Source organism: Tachypleus tridentatus, unplaced genomic scaffold, assembly GCF_004210375.1.
Source record: "Tachypleus tridentatus isolate NWPU-2018 unplaced genomic scaffold, ASM421037v1 Hic_cluster_2, whole genome shotgun sequence".
NCBI classification, from domain to species: domain Eukaryota; kingdom Metazoa; phylum Arthropoda; class Merostomata; order Xiphosura; family Limulidae; genus Tachypleus; species Tachypleus tridentatus.
In genome coordinates, this window is record NW_027467782.1 from 12,698,258 (window position 1) to 12,719,410 (window position 21,153).

Here is a 21,153-nt window from a genome sequence, read left to right on the forward strand (position 1 = left end):
TATGTCAACAGTTCTTATATTATGTAATCTACACTTTCACTAGGAATTGGCTTTGCTTCAATGACCATCGTTTGTCTTTATAATATCTACCACGTGGTGATAATAGCTTGGACTATATTCTACTTCTTTTCCTCAATGACGTCACCACTGCCTTGGGAATCGTGTGGTAATTGGTGGAACACAAAATACTGTATGAAAGAGGGAACCAACATCACGAATCTTAATATTACAGCCACCGAAGCAAAATCACCTGTAACCGAATTCTGGGAGTAGGTTTAATTTTTTATTTTTCAGATGAATCTTTTATTTTCGATCAATAAATAAAAGTCGTATTTGGATCTAGTGTTCTCAAAATATTGTTTTCTATGTATATATATACATATATATATTACAATGGGAGTACAATTAAATAACTATTTTCTATCAACATAATGTTATTATTTATTCATTTTCCACATTTGTACACTGGTTTTTTAGTCCAGTTAACTGTTTACCAGTAATTTATAATTTCTACTTTAATTTATGAAAAATATATTGTCGATAGTCCAAAATGTTTAACTTGTCCAGCCACAGTGGATTTTCAACATTTATTTTAAGATATACCACGATGTAAAATGATAATATAATTTATTTATTAACTTATAATATATGTGGTTTAAGCATGTAGAACAAACAACTAATCCTTTACAATTAAGTTTCAATCTAGGTAAATCTCAGAGTAATAAAGATCTTCCCAATTCTATTGAAATAAATTCCATTAACAAACATTCATTTACTAACGTCGGCATGGCCGAGCACGTAAGGCATGCGACTCGTAATCTGCGGGTCGCGCTAAACAAATATGCTCACCCTTTCAGCCGTGGGGGCGTTATAAAGTTTCGGTCAATCGCACTATTCGTTGGTAAAAGAGTAGCCCAAGAGTTGGCGGTGGGTAGTGATTACTAGTTGCCTTCCCTCTAGCCTTACACTGCTAAATTAGGGACGGCTAGCACAAATAGCCCTCGAGTAGCTTTGTGCGAAATTCCAAAACAAACAAACAAAACAGCTTTGTGCGAAATTAAAAAAACAACAACAAACTAACGTCAAAATAACTATCTTAGAAAATTATACAATGTAAATCTACTAATAAAAAAAGGAAAATATTTTGAAGAAAAACTCCTTATTCTTATAAATTATACAATGATTTTCAAAACAAAACTACTGATTTTTAAATAAAATTATTTGTATTAGAATTTCAATTGAAATAAATACTTGTAATAGTTAAAAAAAAAGAAGTAAAGGTGGCTTCCTAGTGGCATAACGGTTTGTCTGAAGACTTATAATGCAAGTAACAGATATCTCAATGTGTATCTTTGTGCTTAACAATGATAAAGTTAAAGATAAAAATATGATTACTTTTGATAATTTGTATTAGAATGTAAGATACTTCTTTTAGCAGATATGTTAACACCTAAAATTAATATTAATAGAAGTTTTTTTATATAAATGATAGAAAATTTAAATATTTGTAAAATAATTGTTAAATTTTGAATTCAAACATCTTTCTATTAAAGTTTAATTTTAAATTTGATTAAATTTTGTTTAATATCATTTTTAAATAAAATAGTGGAGGTTGGAAGTTTCAACTTTTTTTTAGGATGCTTTTAAGGTTGTATCTGAATATTAAGCGTAACTGCCTTCTCACAGTTGGCTGCAGCCCTATGAAAGGCAGTAGGAGTTGAGATATTACGTTTCTAAGCACTCAAATTCTAACCCTTAAATGATTTTACATACCTGCTGACTAGTCTGACATCAGTGTCTGGATTTTATCTGACAACATAATGCAATGGCCACTTACATTATTTGTTGTGACTCATGGTTTAGAAATAAGATTGATAATTCAAAATAACTGTTTAATTTTAATTCTGTTATAATGTTTGTTATACGTATATTTTGTAGAAGTTGGTTCACAAAACAGATGATGCTTACTGTAGCTACATCTAGGAATAGACTCAACTAACAATGACTGTAATAATAATGGACACCTCATGTGCCAGTTATGATGCACCATGTACCTTGTGAGAATTTTACCCAGTTAACCTTATTGTTAATCTTGTAAGATAAATTTTAGGACATATATTTCTAGGTATAATTGGTTTTTAAATAACCTTCCTTGTTTCTATTATTGGCTTGAAAGGTACTTACAATACCATAGTAGACAGTTTTATCATTTAATACTCAAAAATTAAAAATTATGAAATCCTAACTGAAATTGGTTTAATAGTACATTTCAATAAAACAGTATTTATTACTCTTTTGAAGGCGTCGAACATTACAGATTACTTCGGGATTACATGACTTGGGAGGTGAGAACATGGAACTGAGTTTGTGTTTGTTACTTGCCTGGTTTGTGGTTTATTTCGTCATCTGGAAAGGTCTACTGAGAAGTGGCAAGGTAAGATTTAAACTAAAATAAAACTTGGAAAGAAAGGAAAGATTGCATAAAACAGTGTTACAGTAACCATAAGGAAACATCACCTAATGACATAAAACACCATTTTTGTAATTACAAGAACAGATCACATAGTAACAAAAAACATTACAGTAATCACAAGGAAAGATCACCTAATGACATCAAACGCCATTACAGTAATCATAAGGAAACATCACCTAATGACATCAAACACCATTACAGTAATCATAAGGAGAGATCATCTAATGACATAAAACACCATTACAGTAATCACAAGGAAACATCACCTAATGACATAAAACACCATTACAATAACCATAAGAAAACATCACCTAATGACATAAAACACCATTACAGTAATCATAAGAAAACATCACCTAATGACATAAAACACCATTACAGTAATCATAAGAAAACATCACCTAATGACATAAAACACCATTACAGTATTCATAAGAAAACATTACCTGATGACATAAAACACCATTACAGTAATTATAAGGAAACATCACCTAATGACATAAAACACCATTACAGTAATTATAAGAAAACATCACCTAACGACATAAAACACAATTACAGTAATCATAAGAAAACATCACCTTTTATTTAATCCAATAATCTTTAATGTTTCTGGCATTAATTATTTCATATCTTCGGACTGTTTTACTTTATTATTTGTTCATTGTTTGCAGATTATTGAGGTGTCAGCAGTCACTCCATACGTCATTCTAATCGTTCTTTTTATTCGTGGAGTGACGTTAGAGGGCGCTGGAGATGGACTACTTTTTTACATTAGTCCACAATTTGACAAACTTTTGGATCCCAAGGTTCGTTTATGATATTGTTTATGATATTGTTATTACATTCATATACTAATGTTATTGTTATTATATTCATATATAAATGTTATTGTTACTATATTGAGATTTAAGTGTTATTGTTACTATATTGAGATTTAAGTGTTATTGTTATGATATTAATATTCCAATGTTATCATTATTACATTCATATACGATATAAACACCAGTAAATATTAATGTTAGATGTTAAAGGTTGTTGGACAGAACCAATGGCATATTCTTTTACCAACGAATAGTAGGATTAACCGTACATTTTAATGCCCCTGACGCTGAAGACAAACACTAACAACCAGACTGGGCAACAAATAAAACTTCCCATCTAATGTAACTGTAATTTACGTCTTTAGTGAAAACAGTGTCATTGTTAATCAGTAACTGTCAAGCGATTTTTTTTCGTTTATTTGCTATCAATCTTTAATACTAGTTAATAATTCTTTAATCAAAACGAAACTAAACTAAATTAGTGTTAAATTTAAAGAAGTGAACTCTTTGTAATCAGTATTAATTTATTGTATTAATGTTATTAGGTCTGGGTGACAGCAGGAACGCAAGTGTTTTTCACCTTTGGTGTTGGTTTCGGTTCCGTCGTAACTCTTGGAAGTTACAACAAGTTTAGCCACAACTTCTTCCGGTAACAAACAAACTCTTAAGAAATGTTTTCTTATGTTTTAATTTAATTATTTAACAATGATTTGCACAAAAATGTTCAATAATGTAATAATTCTCTATACTCTGTATTTGTTATTCTTTCAGTGTTTCTGTTTCCATGGATATTATTGTACACTTTGCACACATTCATAATTGTTTCTCTATCTTTATTTCTAGAGACGGATATATTCTTTGTCTTATTAACCCTGCTACCAGTATATTTGCTGGTAGCGTTGTATTTTCCGTCCTCGGACACATGGCCTACTTGAAAGGTGACGGGACTGAAGTTGCTGACGTTGTAAAGTCCGGTAAGATAATTCAGTCTTCTAGTGCTTCAGTTGTTTATATAAACACTAAAAATTCTGTTTCTGTACAAAATCAACGTGTAACAGAATATTTCAGAACAAACTTTATTAATATATATTTTTTTAATCTTGGTTCTAAAACATTTAAAATGAACGTCTATTGTTAAGTTACAGTGTATCAACATCTTAATATACACTAAGTATTATCAGACAGTGACCTGCTGTGTTATTTTCAGAGTACAAACACGGTCCTTGTTTAGATATAATCTAACATGATGTATTTTCTTCAGGTCCAGGGTTGGCATTCATCACCTACTCTGAAGTTGTTTCACAGTTGCATAATTCACCTCTATGGGCAACTGTATTCTTCTTCATGCTGCTAATCCTCGGCATAAACAGTCAGGTGAGCAGATAATATGTTTATGTGTTAATGTACGTCAACATTGTGAAATATTCAGGGATTAAACACTGTCTTTTCGTTTTTGTTTTAAATTTATACGTTTCTGTTATCGTTTGCTTGGTGGGAGTTTTAACGTCTTGTGCGTGGTTCAACGTATGGAATCTCCTTGGAAGTGAAATAAACAATTTCAGCAGTATAAAAACGTGAGTAACGTTAACGTGCGGGTGTTATTTAGTACGTCCGTTACATTTTACCCAATTACACATTTCAACAAAGAACAAGAGATATACGAGAGAACCGATAGGTAAGGGGAAAACAATTAGCAAGTTGCGACTGTTTTTTGGGATTTAGAAATTCTGCCAATCCCTCAATGAACGTAAGGCTAGTACGTGAAATTTGTAAAACTTGTAGTTGATGAAATGAAAGGATATCATTGTCATTAATTACACTCACAACCTGAGTAGCAACAGGAGCTAACGGTAGAAGCTACGAACTGTTTAACTCCATGACTCCCATATATTATTCCCTGGTGTGCGTGTAACATATAATTTTTCAGTTTAACAAAACTAGCCCTTCTGGTGTGTTGCTAATATCATATATTTTATTTCCTCCTCTGCCCTATCAAATATTTGGTTGCAAGTCATGTGTCGAGTTACAATACAATTGTTAATACGTGTGTATGCTACATCCTACAATTGTATGTAACTTGCTACATATAACAGATATCATCTTCACGATGGATACCTCCTAAGTTTTCCTATCGTATTACATATATTAGTAACAAGTTACATGGCTGTTACGTGTTACATTTTTTAGTTATGTGCCACATGTCACAGTAATGAACTATATCAGCTACATGGTTAATACCTCTTGCAGTTGCTACATATGTTTGTAAGTTCTTACATATGTCACTAATGAGTTACGTGGTTGATACCTGCGACAAATCTCACCACGTTATTCTAGTCCTAGTTTCAGATTGTTGTGTGTTTCAACTGCGACCTCTAACACATGTTTGTTGTGTGGCACATATACTTGTTGCTGCACGTCACATGAGTTTACATTATGTTCTATTTTATACCTAACAAATCAAACAATGGATGCGAAACCACATATTGTTTAACTGTTTATCGCTGGTTAAATATTTCAATATGCAAGAAATTTCAAAGTACCATTCTTCAGTGATCCATAGAGATAAACTTCTATTTCAGAAACTAATAACTTAAAACGTCCTCTCACGCAAGATGAAGTATTACGTTATCAAACTAAATAATAACACGTATGTGTGAAACTTTATTATATAAAACATTAATTCACTAAATATATATACACTGCTGGCCAAAATCTTAAGGCCAATTAACACAAAAAAATTTGCATTTTGCATTGTTAGACTCAACCACTTGTTTGAGTAGAGCTTCGAAAAATGAAAATAAGAAAAGGGAAAATAAGAATAAAAAACTTTTTTAGCATTTAATAGGGAAATATGTGAACACTATGAAATTAGTCTGAATACTAGCTGATCAAAAGTTTAAGACCATACCAGAAAGAAGTCCCAAACAGGGTAGGAAATGCCCAATAAGAGGTCTCATTAGTGAGTTGTACAGCCATCATTGCGAATAACTGCAAACATTCGCTTTGGCATAGTCGATATAAGGTTTCGCAGAAGGCTGGCTGGTATATTATTCCAAGTGGTGAAGATGGCTTTACGGATATCATGCACTGTTTGAAATTGACGTCCATTTCTATAGATTTTTCTTACCATCTACCCCCAAACATTTTCAATGGGGTTCAGTTCGGGCGAACACGCTGGATGGTCCCAAAGAATCACGTTATTCGTCATCAAAAAGTCCTTTGTCCTGCGGGCATTGTGGATTGCAGCGTTGTTTTGCTGAAAGATCCAGGTATTTCCACTCAAGCGGGAACCTTCAGTCAATAAAAATGCTCTCGCCAACATGCTAATGTGGCCAGCTGGTGTTTGACGCCCCCTGAATAATCTGAGTTCTATTGTTCCATGGAAGGAGAAAGCACCTCAGATCATGATGGAACCTCCTCCACTGTGTCGTGTAGAAACTTTTTCCGGTGTGATATCCTTATCGTGCCAGTAACGTTGTAAGCCATCTGGACCGTCCAGGTTAACTTTTTTCTCATCGGAAAACAAAACTTTCTTCCACATTTCTACGCCCCGTGTTTGGTGCTTCTCAGCAAAGTTTAACTGAGCTGTTTTGTGGTGTGGAAGGAGGCGTGGCCTTTGAAAACGTTTACGATTTTTAAAGCCTTTCTCTCGTAGATGCCGTCTTATTGTTCTTGAGCTGCATTCTGTGTCCGTAAGGGCCTTAATCTGGTTCGACGATTGGCTGTTGTCTTGCCGGACAACCCGTCGAATCCTCCTACTCAACGTCGGCGAAATATTTTTGGGCTGACCACTTGAAATTCTCGTTCCATATTCCTCAGGATCTTTTAAGAAATTTGCAACAGCAGTTTTACTACGCACAGTCTCACCAGCGATGGCATGTTCAGAGAAACCTTAATTTTGCAGTTCGAGAATGCTGCCACGTTCAAACTCTGTCAACTTTTTTGCCTTTGCCATGTTTGTACCCAATGTTACACAGGAGATGCGAGTGGAAGATGTTGACAATACTAATGCTTAAACACAAATGACTAAATTTCGTTTCGTGTTTACCGATTAACGCTTCATTTCAGTACGGTCTTAAACTTTTGATCAACTGGTATTTAGGCTAATTTCATAGTGTTCACATTTTTCCTATTAAATGCTAAAAAGGTTTTTTATTTTTATTTTCCCTTTTCTTATTGTCTTTATCGAAGCTCTACTCAAATATGTGGTTAAGTCTAACAACGCAAAATGCATATTTTCTCTTTTTGTTCATTGATCTTAAGATTTTGGTTAGCAGTGTACATATACAATTTATATAGATCTGTCTAACTATGTTATTAAGTTACTTTGATCTGTATGTTATGACAACATGTGTACTGATATTGGTCAGTTTTTTGTTTTTCAGTTCTGCACCGTGGAAACTTTCATCACAGGTATCGTGGACGAATGGCCATCTCTTTTGAGACCGCGAAGAGAAGTTTTTACCGTAGTAATTGTTATCATCTTATACATGTTAGGCCTACCAATGGTCACTAAGGTATGTTCCATAATATTAAAAAAAATCAATAAACGAGTAAAAGGAAAATATCATTATGCTAGATGTTTCATTTGTCCGTCAAAAAAAAAAAAGTTACTCAAGCCGTCATCTCATCCAAAATAAACGACGTCATAATTAATGGCGTCAATGATGATAACAGTAAGGTACTGCTGTAGAGAGAGATGTTAGTTCCTGTAGAAAGATATCTATAACTGTCTCAGTTTGTTATGTGATGATTGGTCTGTAGTACATGACGTCTAATGATGATGTGTTGCACATGATGTCAAATGTTTAGTGTTTAGTATGTAATGTCTAATGATGATGTGTAGTGCATAATGTCTGATGTTGGGTGTGTAGTACGTGATCTAATGATGATGTGTATTGTATGATGTCTGATGATGATGTGTAATACATGAAGACTTATGTCGGGTGTGTAGTGCATGATGTCTAATATTGGGTGGATAGTCTAAAACAAATCTTATTCACTGTAAAAAAATGACGTAATAAATAAAACTTACCATAAGCACAACTCCCAATACTATTATATTTATTCAGTAACGTTCCACTTCTGATATATCTGTTTATTTCTGTGGCTTTACCATGGTGTTATCTTGTATCTAGAATATGGAAACTGTAACTTGTAATAAAATATATTTAATAAAAACGAAACTGTTAATAAATAATTCTGATTGGATTTCTTTAAACTGATTGTATTATTCACTAAAATAATCATTTTACTTTTCAGGGGGGGCATGTACATATTTCAACTGATGGATTATTATTCTGCCAGTGGAATGACTCTACTGTTCACTGTTTTCTTTCAAACTATAGCTATTACATGGGTTTATGGTAAGTTTCAAATGCATGTCCTGCATTATTTCTTACGCCACTTCCCACTTCTTATATATCTGTTTATTTATATGTTGTTATTCTGTTCCGTAGAATGTGATGATGTATTTTACGTATGTTAATCCTAGGAGGAGCTGTTGTACAATAAACAAGTTAATCTTGAAGGGTGGTATCTTATTATATGCAGGTTAACCCTAGAACATGCTGTTGTACTATATGCAAGTTACCCTTAAAATATGTTGTTGTATTATTCTCAAGTTAACCCTAGAATGTGCTGATGTGCTATATTCAAGATGATGATATATTATTCTGAAATTAACTCTAGAATGTGCTGTTGTACTATGTGCAAGCTCTCCTAAAGATGATGATATATTATTCTCAAGTTAACCGTAGAAGATTGTGTCTTACTCAAGTTTCACTTTAGAGATGATAGTTAATTATTCATTACATTTAATCCTTGTATTATTGTACTCAAAAGTCAATAGTTTTTAACAACTTAATTTTTTCTTAGCTTCACTTTTTCTAGTTTTTTTTAACTTTATCTCCACAAAGGATCAGATTCGCTATTCATCCTTTAAATTATCTTCTTACCTTTTGTTTTGTTTTTAAATTTGCGAAGGTTACATATGGACTGTCTGCGCTAGCATCACTAATATAGTAGTATAAGATTAGAGAGAAGGCAGCTAGGTGTCACCACTCGCCGTCAACTCTTGGGATACTCTTTTACTAACGAATGGTGGGATTAATCATCACTTTATAATGCCTTCATGGCTTAAAGGGCGAGCATGTTTCGTTTGACGGGGATTCGGATCCACGACCCTCAGTTTACGAGTCAAGCGCCCTAACCACCAGGGGCTTTTTTTGTTTTTAATCTTTTGTGGGATTTTCAGTTGTTTTCATTATAAACTTTGAACTATTAATTAACAAATACACTTTTAATTTGTAGATTTGAGTTAATTCAAGTTTTATGTCAAGTGGTTTTTTTACGTGAAGGTAACAACCAGTAAAACAATAAATTTGTTAAAATATTAATAACAATAAATTATTTCAGGTGTAAAAAGGTTGTCTAGCAACATTGAAGAGATGACAGGATATCGGCCTAACTGGTACTTCCTCGCTACCTGGGTTTTTGTCTCTCCAGCCATTTGTTTGGTAAGTTTGATACCCCTATATTACCAATAACAGTATAACATTGGAATTAGTGGATTATATCAGCACGCGATTATTGGTATGTTAATGGTGAGTTCGGGTTTGGTCCCAGAAACGTCCTCACCTAAATGCCACAGACTCCTTTCCAAGAAGAAGAGGACGAAATTCGACTGAAAATCCAACTGGAATAATGAAAATTTAAGGATAGATTTCTATGATTGTTGAATTCAACTCTGATATCGGAGTTTGTTTGTGGCACCTTTCAGGGTTGAAAAGGCACAATTCTGATATAAACATTAATGTTTTATGTGTTAAAGATGGCACCGTTCATTGAAAATTAAATTTAGTTTTAACAACCGCAATTTTTGTATTACATTTAAAACATTTATCAATAAGTATTTAATCAGGATCTTGACATACTGAAAGTCCTGTTCATGTTGAGCACACAGTACTTTTATTTATAATTATGTGATAAAGAAATGATGGCTACACATACCACAATTATTTTTATAATTGTTTAAATCTTGAATACACAAAATGTAGGACCGATACGGTCAGGTGCTTAAGACAATCGACTCGTAATCTTAGGGTCGTGGGTTCGAATTCCCGTCACACCAAATATGTTCGTCCTTTCAGTCGTGGGGACGTAATAATGTAACGGTCAATTCCATTATTCGTTTGTAAAAGAGAAGCTCACGAGTTGGAGGAGGGTGATGATGACTGGCTGCCTTCCCTGTAGTCTTACACCGCTAAATTATGGACGACTAGCGCATATACACCTCATGTAGCTTTGCACGAAACTCAAAACAAACCAAACCAGAAGTGTGAATTTTTTATTGATTTTGTTTGAGGTGTCATTCAATAGATGGCGATACATTTAATGAGCCTCAATCGCCACTTCTGATATTGAGAACTAGTTGTATTTCAGCACAACAGATTGCATAATAGTATTATTTATTTCGGCCACTGACATTGACATAAACAGCCACGCCATATCTCAGTTACGGTAAACTGTATTGACCCTCACCTATGGTGGAGTTATAAAAGTATTTAAGGATAATGGAGGACCTGGATTTGTACATTTGTTCACTGTAAGTAACGAAATGAACCTTGAACATTCAGCAAGTGAGAATACTATATGTTAATTGTGATAACAGATCATTTTTCTCACTTACTCGATAAAACTGGCATTATGTTAACTCAGTTACGTTTCTCACAGTATCAAAACATATAAATAAATACCTTATCTTTAGTAGCTAATATATATATATATATATACACACAAATGATCAATTTTATTTCAGTTTCATTCAGAGAACCAGAGAATGTCTTTTTTCTAATTCTAAATACATATTTCCTTTAGGGAATATTCCTGTTTTCAGTTTTGAGATACAAGCCTTTGGTGTATGCAGAGACTTACGTTTATCCTTGGTGGGGAGAAGTCTTAGGCTGGGGGATAGCCCTGGCTTCAATGTTATGGATTCCGTTATATGCTTTTCATTTTATGCTGGTAACACCAGGTTCTCTTAAGGACGTGAGTTGCTTTTCGTCTTTATCAAAAGTAAAATTTTAAATATTATTGATAAATTATTTATACTGAAACTTATTATCATGTTTTCCTTCAGTACATAATCATATTACTAACACTAGATCCTCCTTTAGTATATGATCATATTGTAGTAGATTTTCAACACTTATATTGACTATAGAGACAGTCTCAAAGTTGGCAAATAAAATATTACTGAAATACACCAGTTTCTTTACGTATAAATATCATTTATGTTAATATTTCCAGATATAATATTTATGATGATAAATGAGGTTAATATTCAGATTAGGAAGTTATACCTCAACTATTGAATTCGTTTTTTTTTTTCATTTCAGCGGCTGATTGCTGGCATAACTCCTACACTTCGACCTTCCAAGAAATAAACAAAGGCACTTGGTGAAGATTTCGAGCTTCCCAAAACTCAAACGAATCAACTGTCAAACATTGGAAATTATACGTTGGCAATCAAGAAATACTTCACATTTAAATGTTAAAAGTCTATGTGATCATATTACTAACACTAGATTCATAGACTTTTTAACATTTAAATGTGAAGTATTTCTTGGATTGTCAACGTATAATTGATCTAGTGACTAGATCCTTCTTTAGTACGTGATCTTATTACTAACACTTGATCTTTGTTTGGTATATGATAATATTTTTAACACTAGGTCTTCCGTTAATTCATGATTATATTACTAACACCAGATCTTCCTTTAGAAAATGACAATATTACTAACACCAGGTCTTCTTTCAGTACATGATTATATTACTAAATCTAGATCTTGTTTTAGTACATAATCGTATTTTAACACTTGGCTTCCTTTAGTACACCATCGTATTACTACACTCGTTCTTACATTAGTGCATCATCATATTACTAACACTAGAGAATCCTTCAATACATGATCATATTACTCACACCTGGTCTTTCTTTAGTACATCATCACATTACTAATACCAGATCTTCCTTTAGTACTTGATTATATTACTAACACCACATCTACCTTTACTACATGATCGTATCACTAACACAAGGTATTCCTTTAGTGCGTGGTCATATTTCCAACGCTAAATCTTCCTTTAGTACGTGACCATATTATTAACAATAGATCTTTAGTACCTGACTATATTGCGAACACTAGATCTTCCTTTAGTGCATTATCATATTACAAACACTCGGTCTTAATTTCCCACATGATCATTTTACTAACTCTAGATCTTCCTCTAGTACATGATCACATTCATAATATTTAATATTCTTTGAGAACATGATCATATTTTTAACCTTAGGTCTTCCTTTAGTACATTATCATTTTACTAACACCAGATCTTACCTTAGTTCATGATCATATAACTGAAACAAGATTTTTTTTTAGTACAGGATCATATTACTACATCAGGACTTCTTTAGTTAATGATCATATTACTACATCAGGACTTTTTTAGTTAATGATCATATTACTACCACCATATCTTCCTTTATTTGATGGTCATATTACTTACAGAAGGTTTCTTTGAGTACGTGATCATATTACTAACAGAAGGTCAGAAGGTCCCTTTAGTACGTGATCGTATTACTAACACGTTTTTTTCATTAGTACATGATCATGTTACGATCGCTAGATCTTCCTTTAGTACGTGATTATATTAGTAAGACTAGATCTATAGAACTTGATCATATTTTAACACAAGATATTTCTTTAGTACATGATCATTTTTTAGTTCTTTCTTTAGAACATGATCATATTTCTAACATTTTAGATCACACTACTAACACTAGTTCTTTCTTTAGAACATGATCATATTTCTAACTATATATCTTCAATACGTGATCACACTACTAACACTAGATCTTACTTTAGTTCATGATCATATTACTCACACTATATCTGTATCTTAATATAGGTCATGATCATATTACTAACAATGTATCTCACTTTAGTGCATGATCACCTAATTAACCCTAGGTCTTCCTTTAGTACATGATCAAATTAGTAACACTAGATTTTATTCTAGTACATTATCATATTACTCAAACCTGGTCTTCCTTTAGTACTTGATGATATTACTAACTCTAGTTCTTCCTTTAATACATGACCGTATTACGTCTTCCTTTATTACATGATGATATTACTAACACAAGGTCTTTCTTTAGTTCATGATGATATTACCAATACTAGATCTTACTTTACTTCATGATCATTTTACTAATACTTGATCTTTCTTTTGTACATGATCATATTACTAACACCAGATGTTCCTTTTGTACGTTATGATGTTGCTAGCACTAGATCTTTAGTACAAGATTTTATTATTAACATTGGATATTCCTTTAGTACATTATCATATTTTAACTCTAGGTCTTCCTATACTACATGATCATATCACTAACACTAGATCATCCTTTAACACATGATCATATCACTAATACTAGGTCTTCCTTTGGTACGTGACTTATCACAATAAATCATACTCTAGTACGTGATCATATTACTAACACTAGGTCGTCCTCACTAAATGGTCATATTATTAACCCTAGATCTTACGTTAGTTCATGATCATATTACTAACAATACATCTTCATTTAGTAAATGATCGTGTTATTAACATTAGAACTTCCTTTAGTACGTGATCATCTTGGTAACAGTAGGCCTTTCATTAGTACGTGATCTTATTAATAACACTGCATCTTATATTAATTCATGATCATATCACAAACATTAGATCTTCCTTTAGTATATGATCATATTACTAACACTAGGTTTTACTTTTCTAAATAATCATTTGAATAACACTAGATCTTACTTTAGTACATGATCATAAAACTAACACAAGAACACTCTTTACTAGATGATCATATTACTGACAAAAATCTCGCGTTGGTAGATGATCTTATTACTAATACTAGGTCTTAGTTTTGTACATCATCATATGAATAACACTAGGTGTTCCTTTATTACATGATCATAATTGATCAATGTAATCACAATGATCACATTGGTTTCTCTTTAGTACATTATTATATTACTAAGACTAGATCTTTAGTTCATGATGATATTACTAACTTTGATACATGGTAATATAACTAACACTAGTTCTTTGTTTAGTACATGATTATATTACTAACACAAGGTCTTCCTTTACTACATCATTATATTACTAACCCCAGGTCTTCATTTACTACATGATCATATTACCAACACGAGATCATCCTTTAGTACATTTTGATATTACTAACACTAGATCTTCCTTTAGTACATGATCACAAAACTAACACAAGAACACTTTTTACTAGATGATCATATTACTGACAAAAATCTCGCATTACTAGTACTAGGTCTTAGTTTAGTACATGATTATATGAATAACACTAGGCGTTCCTTTATTACATGATCATATTACTATCACTAGATCTATCCTTAGTTAATGATCATATTACTAAAACTAGATCTTCAGTACATGATCGTATTTTTAACACTAGATCTTACTTTGTTAAATGATCATATTACTTAGATTAGGTTACTTAGATTAGGTATAGTGCTAGGAATATTACTTAGATTAGGTTTCCTTTAATACATCATAATATTCCTAGCACTATATCTTCGATTAGTACAGATCATATTACTAACATAAATCTTCCTTTAGTACATGATCACGGTACTAACATTAGGTCTTCCTTTAGTTCAGGATCACATTTCTAACACTTGATCTTACCTTAGTACGTAATCGTGTTACTATCACTAGATCTTACTTTAGTATGTGATCATATTACTGACACAAGATCTTACTTTACTGCATAATCATTTTTCGAACTCTAGATTTTACTTTAGTACATAATCGTTTTACTAACACATGGTCTTCCTTTATAACATGAACATATTACTAATACTAGATCTTCCTGTGGTACATGATCATATTACTAACACCAGGTCTTACTTTAGTGCGTGATCATATTATTAACTCTAGATGTTCAGTACGTGATAATATTACTAACCCTAGGTTCTTTCAGTAGATGATGATATTACTAACACTATATTCTCCTTTAGTACATAATAATGTTACTAATGTTAAAAATATGATCATATACGAAAGAAACACATGGTGTTAGTCATATGATCATGTACTAAAGTAAGAACTAGTGTTAGTGATATGAACCTTGACTAGTTCTTACTCTAGTGTTAGTGATATGAACCTTGACTAGTTCTTACTCTAGTGTTAGTAATATGATAATTGAGTAGATCTATCCATAGTTCATGATCATATTACTAACACTAGATCTTACTTTAGTACATGATCATATTTATTAGCACTAGGTCTTCCTGTAGTACATGATCGTATTGCTAACACTGGATTTTCCTTTAGCTCATGATCATATTCCTAAAACTAGATCTACCTTTATTATATGATCATATTTGTAACAGTAGGTCTTTTTTTAGTACATAATCATATTACTGACCCTAAACGTCTTACTCTCTGATAGAGCAAGTAACTTCAATTTGAGATCGATTTCTGAAGTTCCTTTCTCGAAAATGAAAGGCCTGGCATGGCCGAGCGCGATAAGGCTTGCGCTCGGAATCTGAGGGTCGCGGGTTCGCATCCGAGTCGCGCTAAACATGCTCGCCCTCCCAGCCGTGGGGCGTTATAATGTGACGGTCAATCCCACTATTCGTCGGTAAAAGAGTAGCCCAAGAGTTGGCGGTGGGTGGTGATGACTAGCTGCCTTCCCTCTAGTCTTACACTACTAAATTAGGGACGGCTAGCACAGATAGCTCTCGAGTAGCTTTGTGCGAATTTCAAAACAAACGAAAATTAAAAATATTTTGATTCTAAGCTCACAATATATTTATTTATTATATACGTCTAACTTCTAGATATAAATCTCAAATTTCAATTGGAAAATAAAGTAGAATTATCTTATTTTCTTCAAGCCTAATTAATCATGTTAAATAATGTTATTTTGAAAGACTGCATGAAAAAATTCCAAGGGTAACTCTATCCTTCAACATTTTATTATGTGTATACTTGAATAGATTGAGAAAGTCGTAATAAATCACTTGATGTATTAAGAGTATAAAATTTTGTTATGACTTGAGGTCAATTTTTGTAATATCTATTTGTAATTCTCCTGATTAAATTATCAAATTGGTACCTTTTAGGTGGTTTGCTTGTTTTGTTTTTATTTGAAGTGAAACTATTAAGCCAGACAACAAAACCTGCTAAATCGATGTCATTTGAAGAACGGTTCCTTAAAAAAAAAGATAAAATATGGTTGTCACATGGAGTTCACATATCAGCCCATACTGCCGTTTAGGGAAGAGAGGGGTGACAGTGCGCTGGTAAAAAAGTGGAAAACAAAGGAACCTCCAATAACTCATTAACGTCAAAACTCAATGTGATATGTTGTTCGATAACTGTACACAACTCCTAAATACAAAAAAAGAAGAACCAGTTAACACATTGCTAGACATAACTTACCTACTGTAAGAGAAAACATAAATAACAACCGAAACAGTAAAGCACATTTAAATCAGTGTAGTCTGTTTTATCGTGACAATAAACGTTATCATATTCAAGACAAGATCAAAGGTCATAGAGGGATGAGATCACATAATACTCGTATGTTGGTACTGTGGATGTCAAAGAAATGAAAGTAAATCATAACACACTGCTTTTGGTTTCAAACACCAACCTCACTAGTTTTACTCCATCTGTCATGCAATTTATTGTGTTGAACGTTGAACTTTAACAATTCATAATCTATTATAGAAAAAACCACCTACAAATATCATATTAACTTACAATTTGGTTTGAAAAATGTACACTTGGTTAGAATCTTGTTGAGGTTGATACAAACATGTACACACTAGGATAAGGCTGTCAGAAAAAAACAACAAAATAGAATGTAACTGACAGAAATAGTTACAAACTAGGATGTATCTAACAGAAATAGTTACAAACTAGGATGCAACTAGAAAAAAGAGGTACAAGCTAAGATGTAACTAGCAGAAAAAGATAAAAAGTTGGATGCAACTAACAGAAGTAATTACAAAATAGGATGTAACTAGTTGAAACTGGTACAAACTAAGATGTAACTAGTTGAAACTGGTACAAACTAAGATGTGACTAACAGAAACTGGTACATACAGGGATGTAAGATTTATATATAAGAATCATATTTTTTGTTTTGACGATATTCTTAAAGCAATTTCTAATCCCAAACGATTTTCTAACTGTCGTTTTAATTTTCCATTAAGAAATCCAGTCTGAAGAACAAACGTGAGAAAGGTAAAACGTATTTTGGTTTTAAAGTTTTTAATTAAAAGGATGTTTTTAAACTCTATGAAAGTATACATATCACACAGTAATAAAAATACAGACCTAAAGAATAGATATTTTATACCGTTTGACCCTCTGCTTTCAGCTGTGGCGACTCCAAACTGAAATACAGATATTATTATTAAGAACATGATTTATAGAGGGCAGTAGTATCAACTTACTACGTGCAGTATATTTTCAGCCATTGTTATGGTTTTTGATAATCATGAGATATTGCATGGAAAACAAGTAATTATTGATAGAAGGTTTATAGAGTTAATACGACGTAACGACGACCCTGAGAAATAAAGAGTTTGTATTAAACTGTCGTCTTTTACGAGGAATTTGTAAATTTGGAAAAAATCTGACTCGAGTCTTAAAACTTTGGATCTGAAGATGTCCATTGCCATTTACTTGAAATTTGTAATTTTTGAAAGAACTGGGACTTGAGCCTTTAAAGTTAGGATCTGAATACTCCATTTTGCTTCTATGTTATGTTTATCTGTTTTGAGCCTACAGTTATACTGTGAGCTGTCTGCGCTCTATTACTAGAGGGTAAACTGTTGCGTTATAAATCCTGAATTTACCTATGTATTTTACTTATGCGTATCATATTTATCGTGTTAAAAGTGAAAAAGTAGTGACGTAAGTTATGTAAATTCATGGTTATTCAAGGACATGAAAAGTTGCTTCCCTTATATGTAATTGTATAAAACGCCCATAAAAACTGCCAAAGACAAAATGTAAAACCGAAAATTTGAACGTATCCTCACATCGACTCAACAAACCTTCGTAGACAAATTCAGTGTTGATCGGTCAATAAGGGGCGAAGTAGTTGTAGAGGGAAGGCAAGTCATCACCACCCACCGCCAAAAAACGCTCATAAAACCGTAAGCCTCATAAAACCGTAAGCCTCAAAAGGTCTATGTGTTTCCCCATGGACCCAATGAACCACCATACCGAGTTTGGTGAAGATCCATCTACCACCGGTTAATGGTAAAAAACGCTCATAAAACTGCAAAATACAGAAGTGAAATATTCTAAGTATATCTTCATTGACCAGATGGAACCTCTGTATTGCTGTTTAAGCCGAAATTCCTTACGGCTATAAAAAACTGCTAAAAATTAAAAGAACAAGTACGTTTTCTTATATAATTTATCTCAGTGTTCCAAATGTGAGAATAGTTTTATTTTTTAGATATTTTGTCTTATTTCAGTTCCATCTATATCCATTTTAATGTGTGATGAAGTGTAAAACATGGAGAAATAAAATTTTAAAAAAATGACTAGTATCACAAAACTGATATCCCATACGATACAATACTTTAAACAGTTTACATGCGTTTATTCAAGAAATGTTTGAAACATTCAATATCTAATGTGACTTCCACGGGCTGTGATACACTTTTGACACCGATTTGGCACACTTCGAATCAGTCTATCAATGTTATCTTGGGGTATGGGAGCCCACTTGTCTAGCAGGGCTTGTCGGAGTTCCTGTACATTCTGAGTGGTGCCGTTCAATAACACACCTCGACAACATGTCCCAACAATGTTCAATCGGATTTAACTCTGGAGATCTGGCGAACCACTCAAAGTCTATATGTCTTCCTCATCAAGGAAGTCCATACGCGTGCACAGTTAGGCGACGGGGGCTCGCGCGTTAACCTGCATGAAAATGAACCCATCGCCGACAGCACAGGCAAGAGGCCTCACAATGGGTTCCAGAATTTCGTCTCTATATTGTTGTGCATTCAGAGCACCCCTGTTGAATATGAGTAAGTCGGAGCGGCCACCCAAACATATTCCTGCTCAGACCATTACGGAAAATCGCTTTCCTCGACGTCTCCACACTCTCGCACGTCCATCATTATGAGACGCAGTGAACCCTTTCCGAGTGACGTAAATAGTTAAATACACTAACCCTAACGTTTCACAAAACTGTTCGATTACGTGTTGGATAAGTTTTCAAGACAAACATTTAATTCGATTTGAATCTTAATTATTTTATATGACGTTCAAGTATGCTAACTAAAGATGTTTTGTATAATTATTTAATTAAAATGTTAAATTAAGACAAATTAGATCATAGTCTATAGATATATGTTGCTGCTATGCTTAAAACCCTCATAAAAGGTCAATATTTGATTTTGTAAGGTCTACGTTAGAGTTAACACTAAACTAGTTGTTGTTTAAAACGTAGAAATGTAAACCCTCATTTTACTAAATGTTTTCATAGCGTGGCAAATTGATATAAACTGGGGTATGGTAAAAAAAACACAACATTTATAAACAACAATCCTTTAAGTATTATATTTCATGTTCTATAAACTAGGTTTTCAGTAACACGTGTCTTGAAGGTCAGAATAGGTTTTCACAAAATTCTTTAACTTGCGCATGTTCACTGAGTGTCAGTTTATAAACGATTGTTTGAAATCGTAAATGTAGCAGAAACTTTAGTGAAAAGGGCTATATGGGTTATGTTTATAGTTTTATAAATTTAAACACTGAGACCATCGGGGTCAAAACAAAATTAAATGTTATTTCATCAATTTCTACCAGGCGTCACTTTGACTAAAATTTGTTTTTAAAAGAATCTGAATTTCTCTCCAACTTTGCGAGTTCAAGATAACAGGTTACAACTAATATCGAAATCACTAAATCACTCAGCGTGAACTTGCAGTGCCAACTGGAGGCAGTAATTACCTCAAGCTTACTACTCCCCTCGCATAAAACACAGAAAATTACTCATTTGGCAGAAGGCCAAAAGTAACGTGTTTAAATTGGGTCACATGCTATTGGAATCATGGATAGAATAGCATGTAAACTGATAGAAACAATAAATAATTATATACTGAAGGAAAAAGTGAAGGCAAACGACCAGTTGGTTTTAATTTGGTTTGCTTTGAATTTCGTGCAAAGCTACATGAGGGCTAACTGCGCTAGTCGTCCCTGATTAAGTACTGTAGGAAAGCAACTAGTCATCACTACCCACCCCAACACTTTGTCTACTCTCATATAATTATACAAGATAACGTGTACACTCTTGTATAATTTTGAAAGGTAATTTTTTTAAACATTTAATTATTTTCCTATTGTAAATAATATTATATGATGATTAATATTTAATGAATCTTTGTATGCATTGGAGCCTTTTTAACAATAAAATATTGTTTTCACTGCAAAATACTCCTGTCTTACAGGTAAATATCAGTTATTCTCTTTGAAATGAAACATCTGTTTTCAATTGCCTAACTTTAAACTTCATACAACTTTTGAACCACTTACTTAATCAAATGAAATTCTGGTTCTTATTCCATAGTATCAACTATTATTTGTATCTTGATAAAATTATTGCAAATATTAACAACAAAGACACCATGTATAAATATGTTTGGAATCCCATCAGAAAATAATGGTGGTGTAAAGGTTTAAAATTATTTAAGTATGATTATTTACACACATTGAAAAACA

The 21,153-nt window shown here is 32.8% G+C and overlaps 2 protein-coding genes across 2 annotated transcripts; both read left to right on the forward strand.

Annotated features, from left to right (window-relative positions):
- The first annotated feature begins 46 nt into the window (after positions 1 to 46).
- Positions 47 to 8,109, forward strand: LOC143243296 (sodium- and chloride-dependent GABA transporter 1-like). Its single transcript, XM_076487148.1, has 8 exons — positions 47 to 269; positions 2,302 to 2,434; positions 3,148 to 3,282; positions 3,843 to 3,946; positions 4,141 to 4,271; positions 4,559 to 4,671; positions 7,683 to 7,814; positions 8,062 to 8,109. The coding sequence occupies exons 1-8, from the start codon at positions 61 to 63 to the stop codon at positions 8,107 to 8,109; spliced, it is 1,005 nt and encodes a 334-aa protein (XP_076343263.1). The 5' UTR covers positions 47 to 60.
- A 456-nt stretch (positions 8,110 to 8,565) lies between these two features.
- LOC143243127 (sodium- and chloride-dependent GABA transporter 2-like) lies at positions 8,566 to 11,834 on the forward strand. Its single transcript, XM_076486903.1, has 4 exons — positions 8,566 to 8,663; positions 9,715 to 9,815; positions 11,176 to 11,346; positions 11,697 to 11,834. The coding sequence occupies exons 1-4, from the start codon at positions 8,567 to 8,569 to the stop codon at positions 11,742 to 11,744; spliced, it is 417 nt and encodes a 138-aa protein (XP_076343018.1). The 5' UTR covers position 8,566; the 3' UTR covers positions 11,745 to 11,834.
- Positions 11,835 to 21,153: the final 9,319 nt, after the last annotated feature.